General features: G+C 43.8%; 1 protein-coding gene across 3 annotated transcripts in view; it reads left to right on the forward strand.

Moving 5' to 3' along the window:
- Positions 1–13,706, forward strand: part of LOC138980066 (proteoglycan 4-like) — a gene marked incomplete at its 5' end in the record, with an annotated part of 113,132 nt that overhangs the window by 22,164 nt on the left and 77,262 nt on the right. For 2 of the 3 annotated variants that reach the window (XM_070352864.1, XM_070352865.1), the window contains 1 exon segment: positions 1,621–7,692. In XM_070352864.1, coding sequence (XP_070208965.1) covers positions 1,621–3,068 — 1,448 coding nt within the window. In that variant the 3' untranslated portion in view covers positions 3,069–7,692. 3 annotated transcript variants of the gene reach the window in all.

The following is a 13,706-nucleotide window of genomic DNA, read 5'->3' on the forward strand; positions in this document are numbered from 1 at the left end:
AGTAGTTTAGTCTGAATCGCTCTACACACACACACACACACACAGACACACACACACGCACACACACACGCACATACACCACGACCCTCGTTTCGATTCCCCCTCGATGTTAAAATATTTAGTCAAAACTTGACTAAATATAAAAATGGAGGCCGGAATCACTCAGTTGAATCGAACTCCGACCAAACACCACGTAATAACTAGGTTAATTTATGCACTCGCGTGAACAAGAAACTGTCGAGCTTCACAGATGTCGTCGTTGGGTAGTTTTGGGTTTGTTTTACTACCATAGGAGGATTTTTGAACTGTAAATGCACTCAGCTGCAACAAAAACGCAAAACGAAGGCTGTGAGCTGCACTGTGCCTTTAAGCCTCCCTCCTCTTTCAGACCTAATTTTCTCGGGGTTTTTGAGGTCGTAAAAGGGGGGTTCCACTGTATATTGTATGTCAGGATACTAAAACTGAATAAAGTTTTGTTTAAACCAAGGGTAAGCTTTCTGTGTAACGGACATTGTACTTTCCAACATTCATTTGTTTTAGTTCCATTTGATGTACACACATTTATCAATATGAAAACAACAATAATTAGCCTGTTGCTTGTTATGGTGGTGTCTTCAAACACACCAACATTCATTTCAGTTTAATGTACTGTATTTTTAGTTGCGGTCATACATGGGCATTTGCTGCCATATATAATTATCATTTGTCACTGCAGATTGTAATTGAAAATAATCATATTTAATTAATATTGCAATCGTCATAAGTTGCAGCAATACATAATAAGTTCCCCCCAAAACCTGTGTTCAATGCAGTGTTACCTAGCTGCTTTCATACATTATGATTTACAACCATGAGTTGTAATCTGAAGTCAAACATTGTAATTTGCAACCACGTATAGTTTGTTTGTTTGTTCGTTCATGGTCTGAAACTCCCACGGCTTTTACGTGTATGACCGTTTTTACCCCGCCATTTAGGCAGCCATACGCCGCTTTCGGAGGAAGCATGCTGGGTATTTTCGTGTTTCTATAACCCACCGAACTCTGACATGGATTACAGGATCTTTTTCGTGCGCACTTGGTCTTGTGCTTGCGTGTACACACGGGGGTGTTCGGACACCGAGGAGAGTCTGCACACAAAGTTGACTCTGAGAAATAAATCTCTCGCCGAACGTGGGGACGAACTCACGCTGACAGCGGCCAACTGGATACAAATCCAGCGCGCTACCGACTGAGCTACATCCCCGCCAACCACGTATAGTGATTTGCAGCCATACATTTAATTTACATCACATACATTGTATTTTACAACCCCATATGCATTACCACCATTGTGATTTACAGCCATAAATAATTTTTATTTGCAGAGCTATACATGGTAATTTAAGACTACATAACCATCACAACCATTGTTATCTCTTCTATATTTCGCTTAAATAACATCAACACATTTGTCACACACAAATTTGAAAGCAAAATAAAAATCGGGTACATTTTTTTGGGGAATAACAGAGGCCATTTGGCGACACACACAGCTCCCCTGCAAAATCAATCTGCCTTGCAAGCATTTTTACTTTCTCTGTATATTTTAGGCACCTTATAAATGGTCTGTTTCCGATTGCAGAAATGGTTCAACTGTCCAAGAAACCCTTGAAAGCAACTGACAACATCTACGCCAACATCGAAACCAACATCTACATCAACGTCAGAGAAAAGGTGCGTAGTGGGGGACGCGGAGGAGGGGGAGGACGCCGACAGCCACCACCACCACCACCACCAGAAATGCCGTTACACGACCAGCCAGCAATGGCAGGGGCGACTGCGCGTGAGAGTGAGTATGAGAATCGCGACACCCTGAAAAAGGCGATCGTGAATCCACGCGCTGAGGAAAAGGGTCCACAACTTCCTCCACGCCCAGGCAAGTCAGTTCCCAAGACATCCAAAAATCCTCAGCCAGCAAGGTCAGATATCTATGATGACATCTATGAGCTGTGTATGGGTGAAGGCGACACAGACTCGGACGATGGAGTGTACGAGCCCGTTGATGATATCCGAACACAACCCATGTTGACAACGAAGTCGACGAAGAAAAAGAAAGAGATGGCGCACCCTACGAAGAGTAATTCTCCTGCTCCCGGGCCCGCGGCTCTGACTTCCGAGCTAGCGGATACACTGCAAAAGATGAAAACGAGAACTGAAAACGGGGGTAAGCGACCTCCCTCAAAAGAGCCTCAGAGAACGCCTGTGAAAAAACCTGACGAGGATGAGTCCACAAAAAACACTCTGCCTTTTCAAGTAAAGCTCAGACCAGTGAGGGTAGAAAACAACCCCAAGCCGAGCACCCCGCCTTCTGAAGAAAAGGCAGCAATACTAGCTTTAAAATCGTCAAAGACTGCTGGAGGGAACAGCACACCTACTACCCCGACTGCAGGCAAACCAGAGAAAGGAGCAAAACCTGTACTCACGCCGAAACCTGAACCACCAGCAAAACATCCCAAACATACAGGAGTTGATCCCTCTACCGGCAAAACGTCGCCGGGAAAGATACCAGCAGTCCCACAAGTACCCACGCCAGAGCCAAAGACCCCAAAGACATCGGCCACACAAATTAAGTCTTCTGGAGTCCCTCCCACAAAGATAACACAAAGCCTTCAGGTTTCTGCCACTAAAACGTCTGCGAAAAGTGATTACGTTAACCAGAAGGAAATGGCTATTGTGGGACCCACTACGCGACAAAAGACTCCTCCATCTCCCGACAAAAGCCAGTCTTCCCCTCCCAAGACTTCATCTCCGCAACCAGCCCTGCAGAAGCAAGGCTCAACTCAGCGAGCTAAGCTGAAACCCCTGCAGAAAATGTCAATCTCTGACGTGCAGGCTCTGCTGCCTCGCCTCAACATGAGCAAGTACCAGACCAGGTTTGAAGAGCTGCAGGTGGACGGTCTTTTGCTGAGCAAATTGGACGACCAGGCTTTGAAGGAAGACTTCGAAATGTCCAGAACGGACATGATCAAGCTCAAGAATTTCATTTCTGAAGGGCACCTGCCTTGCTATGAAGACTGGCATGTGAAGTGATTTCTCAGTTACCAGTTTTGTGGGTTTAAAAACAACTCCAAATAATTATACAATACCATGTTAAAGGCACAGTAAGCCTCCCGTAAACCATCACAGATACTGTCAAGCTTTTACACACAGTACAAACACCCTTTCATGTGAACACTCACCGCTTGAGAACATCCTAGGTGCCCTCCGTAAAGAGCGAGCAATTTTCAAAGAATTTGTTTTTGCGTGGTTTATCTTACCCCTGACCCATCGTGAACCCGTGTGATCCAGTTTCCTTTTTTTCACAATGTAGTCGTCAGTTTGTGATTTCAATGCGACTCGCTGTAAGCTTATCTGCAATAGCACGTTATTATGTTCCTCTGAATCTAAACGCAACCAACGGCTGCGATTCACACGAACTCTAGCGATGGCTTTTGACTGTTCAGAGGAACTGGCGTTAGGCATAAACGTCGTCTGCTCTGAGAATCACGACCTTGCGTGACCCTGCTTCCGGGGTTTTCTTTTTTCAAACTTTCAAAACTTCGAATTGTACTGATCTTGTCTTGATGAAAAAAAAATCTTTTATGATTTAATAATGTTTGTGTAACAAGCTGTCAATTTATTATTTAGATTTTAAAAGTTAGGTCTAGCGCCAAAACGCACCGTCCGATTGTCTGATCAGACAATCCGCAAAATTAATTCTTTGAAAATTGCTCGCTCTTTACGTAGGGCACCTAGGATGTTCTCAAGCGGTGAGTGTTTAAACGAAAGGGTGTTTTGTACTGACGTGTGTAAAAGCCTGACAGTATCTGTGATGGTTTACGGGAGGCGTACTGTGCCTTCAAGTTGCTTGATACTTTGTAAAATACTTACATGAGCATTAACCAGCCCGCCCCGTGATCGGGAGGTCGTGGGTTCGAACCCCGGCCGGGTCATACCTAAGACTTTAAAATTGGCAATCTAGTGGCTGCTCCGCCTGGCGTCTGGCATTATGGGGTTAGTGCTAGGACTGGTTGGTCCGGTGTCAGAATAATGTGACTGGGTGAGACATGAAGCCTGTGCTGCGACTTCTGTCTTGTGTGTGGCGCACGTTATAATTATGTCAAAACAGCACCGCCCTGATATGGCCCTTCGTGGTCGGCTGGGCGTTAAGCAAAAAAATAAACAAACATTAACCAGCAAAGTTATTAACCCTGATGTAACTATGAAACCACTCTAGAGAATAATTTAGTATCAGTTATACCACAACAGATAAGAGTTTGATACGCTGTAAAATACTGGCATGGACATAAGCTCTCACCGTTATTCTTTACTTAACTAGTTGTGACTTTCAAAGTACTCAGAAGAACAATTTGATATTTCTTCTTCTTCTTCTTGTCGATCACTCAGATGGAAACGCCGGTTCTCCGCGCAAATGTTGCCGTGCGCTGTAGGTCGTCCAGACTGCCATAGAGCTTCCCTTGCACCGTGGTCGCCTCCGCCCAGATCTGGCTCCTGAGGCCATCGTGTAGTGGGCAAGTCTGCAGCAGGTGTTCCGTTGTCATGCTGCCTGTTTGACAAGGGCACTGGTCTGACTGGCCAATTCTGAACTTGGTGAAAAGGTGGTGGTTCATTCGGTTGTGGCCTGTTCGTAGCCTGAATATGAGGACCTGCTCAGACCTTGTGAGCAGGTGAAAGGCGTCGTTTTTGTTGTAGTGTGGGTGCTGCTGCAACCACTTTTTGTGTTGCTTGGCCTTGATGATGGTCTTGGCTTCTTTGAAGGTGGTTGATCTGTCATTCTGGTCCTTCGTAGTGCCCTCCTTTGCCAGAGTATCTGCGGCTTCGTTGCCTAGTATGTTGCAGTGAGAGGGGACCCATTGCAGCACGACTGTGTGGGCTCTGCACAGGGAGGTCAAGGCGGATGACAGGTCATTCAGTTCTTTGTCCGTGGAATCAAATATCAAACGAATTTGCCTCACATGATTTGTGTCAAATGTGGTCGTCTCTGTTTGACGTTGATCCTGGATAATTGTGTCGCTTATGGGCAGAATATACCTGCGCAGTTTCAGCGGCACAGCGGCACAGACGACGCACTGCATATTATTTATTCCGCGATAGGGATTATGACGAGTACTTGGCCTGTTTTCTTTCATGCAACGTGTAGCGGGCTGGGATAATCTGCAGTGCGTCGTCGATCCTGCTGAAGTTACATATGTGAGCGGAGCCCCTTACACGAAGAATATAGCGAAGCAGTAGAAATGCATTTGTGAGAACATTGCAACTGTTAATATTCATTACATGAGAAGAATGAGTGATTGGCTGACGAGATTCCTTTGACCTACATACATAAACAGATCGGAGGGGTATACATAGTCTATGTTTCTTAAAACAGAAACAAGTCGCGTAAGGCGAAATTACTACATAATTTTAGTCAAGCTGTGGAACTCACAGAATGAAACTGAACGCACTGCATTTTTTCACAATGACCGTAGTCCGCCGCTTGTGCAAAACGGAGTGAAACTGACGAGCCTGTTCAGCGCGGTAGTGGTTTCGCTGTGCTGCATAGCACGCTTTTCTGTACCTCTCTTTGTTTTAACTTTCTGAGCGTGTTTTTAATCCAAACATATCATATCTATATGTTTTTGAAATCAGAGACCGACAAGGAAATTTAATTTTGATCATAATTTTTATATGTTTAATTTTCAGAGCTTGTTTTTAATCCAAATATAACATATTTATATGTTTTTGGAATCAGAAAATGATGAAGAATACGATAAACGTAATTTTAGATCGTTTTATAAAAAAATACTTTTAATTACAATTTTCAGATTTTTAATGACCAAAGTCATTAATTAATTTTTAAGCCTGCAAGCTGAAATGCAATACCAAAGTCCGGCCTTTGTCGAAGATTGCTTGGCCAAAATTTTAACCAATTTGATTACAAAATGAGGGTGTGACAGTGCCGCCTCAACTTTCACGAAAAGCCGGATATGACGTCATCAAAGACATTTATCAAAAAAATGAGAAAAAAAAACCGTCCGGGGATATCATACCCAGGAACTCTCATGTAAAATTTCATAACGATCGGTCCAGTAGTTTACTCTGAATCGCTCTACACACACACACACACACACACACACACACACACACACACACACACACACACACACACACACACACACACACACACACACCACGACCCTCGTCTCGATTCCCCCCTCTACTATAAAACATTTAGTCATAACTTGACTAAATGTAAAAAAGAAAACTGAAGCGTGCAGAATGACAAACCATGCATTGTTTCTCTAGTCTCTTGCGGCTTCCTTTTGGTTGTAGGAGTACAATGGCTTCCTCGTTAGCATCTGGTTAATTGTGTGTTCAACGTGTGTTTTTTTGTTGTTGTTGTTGTTGTTTTCGGTGGGTGTGTTTCACTGAACAATCTTTCGCCAAATAATGAACAAACGTGTGCAATGTACCTTCACATTTTTCTGCCAATGCTTTTCTTGCGCCATATTTTCTTTCGTCCGCCGGACCATTTTTGTGTGTGTGGTATAGCCTACTTGTTGTTTTTTGACAGATTTCTCTCTGAAATTTGGGCCGCTAGCTTTCACTTTGACAATGTAAGTTTGGAATCTGTATTATGCGTCCTCGCGCCCCCTAATTGGCGTAGAGGCGCGTCCCCCGGGTGGTTAATGGGGGAGCCTTCTCTACTAATTTCTGAGAGAAGGTCGCATCACTCTCGATGCTGTGAACATAATTAGGATCTTTTTCTTGTTTCTATTTCTGCCTCCCCAAAGTCCTTTTACTTTCCTTTTCTCTCCCATAAAATTCTTCACTTATTACCCTTGTTAAGTGGTTCTTGTATAGAATATAGTCAATGTTTGTAAAGATTTTAGTCAAGCAGTATGTAAGAAATGTTTAGTCCTTTGTACTGGAAACTTGCATTCTCCCAGTAAGGTCATATATTGTACTACGTTGCAAGCCCCTGGAGCAATTTTTTGATTAGTGCTTTTGTGAACAAGAAACACTTAACAAGTGGCTCTATCCCATCTCCCCCCTTTCCCCTATCCCATCTCCCCCCTTTCCCTCGTCGCGATATAACCTTCGTGGTTGAAAACGACGTTAAACACCAAATAAAGAAAGAAAGATGTATTATGCGTGCGCATGCATTCAAACGGGGGGCATTTAGACACATTGAGGATTCTGCACAAGATGTAGACTTGGAAGTTTATCCCTCGCCCAACTCGGATTCCAACTTTGGTCGGTAGCGACGAACTTGCTGCAAGGTACGACTCATGAGATACGTACCACTTGGTAACCTACAAATGATACAAGACACTGTAGAGGGCCCCAAAGGGTTTAAAATCGTGATCGTGATTGGCGTTTTTTGACCTTTCTGTGACCGTGATTGCCGAAATTTCCATTTCTGTGATCGTGATGGGACTTTGCCCGTGATCCGTGATGACAAAAAAAATCAAGTCTCGTGATCGTGATCATCATTTGTTTTCCTGATCGTGATGGGCATTATTGCAAAGCATTTTATTTTCAACGTACATTTTTCACAGCTGTATCACTCTATGATCCTCTATTCGTCAAGGTGTTTGTGATCGTGAAAACAAAAATCAAGGTAACTGTGATCGTGAAAGCTAAAATTTCCCTTCCCGTGATCGTGATGATACCCCTCCCCCCCTCCCCCTTTGGGCCCCTCACTGTACTGTATGTAACTGAGAGCCTGACTGGGATTAGGTGTTCGTCTCTCGATCTGCCACCACGTTACGCAGGTACGAAACTACACTGGAACTCCCCCCCCCCCCCCCCCACTGTACTGTTTGTAACTGAGAGCTTGACTGGGATTAGGTGTTCGTCTCTCGATCTTCCACCACGCTACGCAGGTACGAAACTACACTGGAACTCCCCCCCCCCCCCCCCCACACTGTACTGTTTGTAACTGAGAGCTTGACTGGGATTAGGTGTTCGTCTCTCGATCTTCCACCACGCTACGCAGGTACGAAACTACACTGGAACTCCCCCCCCCCACACACACACACACACTGTACTGTTTGTAACTGAGAGCTTGACTGGGATTAGGTGTTCGTCTCTCGATCTGCCACCACGTTACGCAGGTACGAAACTACACTGGAACTCCCCCCCCCCCCCCCTCACTGTACTGTTTGTAACTCAGTGAGAGCTTGACTGGGATTAGGTGTTCGTCTCTCGATCTACCACCACGTTATGCAGGTACGAAACTACAATTGAACTCCCCCCCCCCCCCCCTCACTGTACGGTATGTAAGTGAGAGCCTGACTGGGATTAGGTGTTCGTCTCTCGATCTACCACCACGTTACGCAGGTACGAAACTACAATGGAACTCCCCCCTCCCCCTTTTAAGACCCCCGAATTTAGGACTCCCTCCTTTTGGAGAACTTGTTTTCTCCTACTTTCTGTTCATAACATCTGTTAGGCTGTTTTACGATTCTCTGCTATTCAAGGCCCGATTTTTTTAAATTGTTGGATGTCTTGAAAGTCGGGTCTTGAACAAAGTTGCTACTGCTTCTGCACTGATGCTGTATAAAAATTATGCTGCTAAATAAAGATTTTAAATTGTGTGAGTTGATAGTGTGTGTAATGTTTGCGTTTGTCAGAGGTGTGTGTGTGTGTGTGTGTGTGTGTGTGTGTGTGTGTGTGTGTGTCAGTGTGTGTGTGTGTGTGTGGTGTGTTGCGTGCGTGCGTGCGTGCGTGTGTGTGTGTGTGTGTGTGTGTGTGTGTGTGTTTGAGAACGAGAGAAAGAGAGAGAGAGAGAGACAGAGACAGAGAGAGAGAGAGAGAGAGAGAGAGAGAGAGAGAGAGAGATAAAGAGTACAAACAACTGAATTGAAATGTACTGAACTGAAATTCATTTAGCTATGATCAAGATCTGAAACTAGGCTATTTCATATAATTTGTGCTGGAAAACACACACACACACACACACACACACACACACACGCGCACTGACACACGCACACGCGCACATCACAATCGTCAAGCAAAACACTCAAACGGGGAAACAAAAGAAGCCCAAATTGACATTTACAAACTCTAAAAGGCACGTCACTGATGATATCGATGAGAATTGTAATTTTAGTCTTTTCTCTTGTCATAGACTGCATCTATAATTTGTGAGTGTGTGAAATTGCATCGAGATACACAAGATGGGACCTAATAAGCTTGTTAATGACAAAAATTGGCGGAAGAAAAATACCCTGGTTACGTCCCTTGCGTGAATAGCTTGATGACATGAAAGTGTTACTTGTTTTTGCACAAAATGGGATTCAATGACCTTTTTAATGTGTGTTTGAGAAAAAGAGAGAGAGCGAGAAAAATGAATTGAAATGCACTGAACAGAATTTCATTTAGCAATCATTCAGATTTGAGGCTGGACGATTTCATTACACCCCCGGTATAGGGGTGTGTATAGGATTCGGTCGATGTGTTTGTTTGTTTGTTTGTGTTCGCATATAGATCTCAAGAATGAACGGACCGATCGTCACCAAACTTGGTGAACAGGTTCTATACATTCCTGAGACGGTCCTTACAAAAATTGGGACCAGTCAAACACACGGTTAGGGAGTTATTGGTGGATTAAGATTCTACAAGGACTTATAGAGGGACATATTAATGGTCAAAAGGAAATAACCTTCTCAGTTGGTGGCAGTGAGAATGGTAAGGACGGGGGTGTTTTTCCTACCTCGGAGGAATTTCTTGTTTTATCTGTAGTTGAAAAAAAACACCACACCAAAAGCAACAAGCTAATATACAAATACAGGTAAAGAAATTTGCGAAAGACATGTAGTGTAGACATGTGTGTTACTCCATACCCCCCGCCCTCCATGGAACTTCTTGAACCCAACATATTGGGTGAGGAGTTTGCCCAGTCGGTAGAGGCGCTGGCTTTAATACCGGTTGTTACTACCAGCGTGGGTTCAACCCCCAAGTTCGGCGCGGGATGTGTGTCCCAGAGTCAACTTTGTGCAGACTCTCCTCAGTGTCCGAACACCCCCGTGTGCTCGCATGCGCACGATAAAGATCCCAGGGTCACAGCCAAAGCCTCAGGCCTTGGAAACACGAATACATGCATGCAAAAATATGAAGCCCCGGTGTCCGTTCGGCCAACAGCCCATAAAGTAACCATTTCAGCACCGACCCAAGACGACCCAACCCGATCACAAGCCCATTTCAGGTCTCCTCTAGCAGCCGGCAGCCAGCTGTCTACATCCCCCCCCCCCCCCCCCCCTGCATTTTTATTTTTAATTTTTATACAAAGCCGGGTTTTCCCGTGTAACATGCCCCTATAATGGCTTTGCCGTGAGGGCGTAAAACTGACATTTTCCCAAGACAGTGTCGCCTACCTTGGTTATGCCTCTCGTGTGCAGAGCTGATTTTAACGATAGTGTTACTTGTTTTATTAGGCAAAAAAAAAGAAAAAAGGTCTGTTTACGGTAACATAGGCCAAAAAAATAGGGTCGGTAGGTCGGGATTTTTTTTCTTTTCTTTTTTCTCCAAAAAACCATATTTTTACGTTATTTTGCAAAAAAAAAACAAAAGATTTTTTTTTCTTTTTTTTTCCCCCCAAATGCCAAAAAAAAGTCTAGGGTCGCGCGAAAAAAATAGGGTCGGTCGGGTTACCGTAAACAGACCTATTTTTTTTTTTGGCCTTATAAACTTGAATTTTTCTATGTAATGCCGATGTGATCAGGTCGTCCCTGCCACAGTGAACAAATCTCCAACGATGCACGTGTGGCGGAGACACGCCGCTCGCTAGTATTTGGCCTTCAATGTCACGTGGGTTTGTTTGCCTCAGAATTTCCAAGGAAAAGCAACTCTTCCACAACCCCCAAAAAGCGACAGAGCTATTTCCGGAATTTGTTTGAGAAGGATGATCGTATCACGTATAAAAGACAAAACGGACGTGTGATGGTGTACTTGATGAGCCGTTACATTAAAAAAGGAAACTTAAGCAAGAACCTTTCTATTGATTTCAATTCCAAATCACACCCATGAGTTGAAGATCAGTGATTAAAACTTGAAATGCCTTACTTAATTAATTCAAATTCCTTTTTGTTCTTCCGGGCCGTTGGGAATCACGAGTTCTGAAACCGGCAGATTTTATGTTTCAACGAGCAACTTTTCTTCGGTCAAGTACTCTAAAATCACAAACTTCTTGATTTGCAATAATTGCAATAGAAACCTTCCAGGTTTCGGAATCGCTCTCTTAAACGAAAGAAAAGGCACAGCATTCACGGAGAGAGTTAGTCACTTTAACTTTACTATTAGAGTATAGTACGGTAAACAGAGAAAACATTGCGGGTTACTTCATCGTTCTCTTGGCGGAAGAAAAAAAGCATTCACGCGCTCTAAACCGGACATTTTTACTCGCTAAGATTAAATCGTTCTACTGCAGCTTTGACAGACACAGCCTTGAAACGACTAAAAGCGGAAAGTGCCAGTGGCTACCACTTTATCATGTGTCAAACTTGACAGGAGTGTTCTGTTGCAGTGATTCGACGCACTTCTGGAGTCAATAACATTTTACTAGAGAGAGAAAGATACCCTGCGTAAAATTCCCAGTAAAACGCTGTTTGTAGTTCGATCAGGAAGTGGAAAAGAAAGCAGATTGATGATCGTTTCGTGTTTCGTAAACCAGTATCAATTACTGTGACTGGATTCCACAAGGAAAACGAACAATAGTACGCCACAAGCACACCTGCATGGATGCAAAGTTTGTTCGTTGATTTGAAAGCCACCGGCCACACCCGGAAAGCGGTCAGAAGAACAGCCAGACATCGGATAGGTGTGGAGACCCTATATCCTCCAGAAGGAGCGAAGAGGATTTCGCCAGCATCAGTTACCTAAGAGGAAAGAAGAAGAAACGCCAGTGAGCAGACAGAGACCGGATAGGTGTGGAGACCCTATATCCTCCAGAAGGAGCGAAGACGATTTTCGCCAGCATCAGTTACCTAAGAGGAAAGAAGAAGTAACACCAGAGAGCAGACAGAGACCGGAGAGGCTGAAGGCAATTGTTGAAACCTTGTGATCTCTATATAGAAGGAGCGAATATGATAACAACAGCATATTAAGTTACCTAAAAGCAAAGAAGAACAAACGCCAGTGAACACACGGAGATCGGATGGAGTGGAAGACAATTGTGGATACCTTGTGATCTACAAACAGCGAAGAAGATTACGTCAGTATTGGTTACCTGAGAGGGGAAATGCATAAACACCAGTCTGCGGTACGCGGAGGACGTACACTTGTGATCTACAAAGAGTGAAGAGGATTACAACAGTATTAAATACCCTAAAAGCGAAGAAGAACAAACGTTAACGCCAGTCAACAGACTGCATGCGGAGACCCCAAAAGGAGCAAAAACGATTACAACAGCACTGATAACCAAAAAGCGAAGAAGAAAAAGAAAAAGAAAGCCACAAAAACCGGTCAGTTGTTCACGGGTAACCAGTCAAATTCAAGTGTATTGATAGTGCATAAGCTTGTTCTCCAAGCTCAACTTTGCCAGCTAACGTTTACTAAACTGGGGTACCGCGAACATACAAGTTCAGTTTATTCCTTGGATTCAAACCTAAAGATTTTGTTCTCTGAAGTAAATTTGCCAGACACATTCAATGATCGTACGTCATTTTTAAAACCACTATATTTCTCAGCAAGTGCGAAGTCTGTTTTTCAGAGAAACACGAGTCACAGTACTAGTGTTTCACGAATCAGTCAAAATTATTGTTAAACACAGCGAATGCATTATATATGTCATAAAGAAACCGATAGACCGAATATCAACCGATATGTGTGATCATTTGCAGTATATTCAGATTTGTAACTATAAAATATCGACAGTGACATTTCTGGTTAATGCAACCCCTACATATCCTTCCTTGTTATTGTTCGTGCCAGCCACCTCAAGAATTTCTTCTCCAAGCAAACTTTCATACATCATTAAAATATTTTTCGTCTCCGTTCTGAAAGTAGATTCCAGGCCAAAGAGTCCTGCCCGATTTTTTGTGCGATTTTAGAACTTGAAATATTTTTTGTCTCCGTTCTGAAAGTAGATTCCAGGCCTGGGGGTGCTGTCCGATCTGAGTCTGAAAATAACAAACTCAAGCGCGTCTTGGAGCAGCCTGCATATGACCTAATCTACAAGACATATGTTCATTTCTGAAGTATATTTTGAAGACGTAGAAAAGTACATTGTGTATCCAACCTTCTCTTCTTCCTAGACACCTAAAGACGTTTCATCTCCGAACCACTAACTGAATGCAGAATTTGAAAATCACACAACCATGGAACACTGCGCATACCAGTACATCTACAAGGCAGGAGACCAGCTGACGACCAAACAGCTGTCGGACAGGTATAGTGGACACCTGCCCAAGTTGGTAGCTGTCTCCAGGGGTTTCCATGGTAACAGGGAAATGATGACTTTCAGTACGGGTCAGGTAAGTTATTTATTCTCTCTCTTATTCTAAGAAAATTCTGCATGTTCAGGGTCATTAGTCTGGAATTCACTGACTTACGCACGAACGTATATGAGTTGTGTGTGTGTGTGTGTGTGTGTGTGTGTGTGTGTGTGTGTGTGTGTGTGTGTGTGTGTGTGCAGTGTGTGTGTGTGAGTGTTGTGTGTGTGTGTGGGGGGGGGGGGGGGAA

Source organism: Littorina saxatilis, linkage group LG11 (genome assembly GCF_037325665.1).
Source record: "Littorina saxatilis isolate snail1 linkage group LG11, US_GU_Lsax_2.0, whole genome shotgun sequence".
Classification (NCBI taxonomy): Eukaryota; Metazoa; Mollusca; class Gastropoda; order Littorinimorpha; family Littorinidae; genus Littorina; species Littorina saxatilis.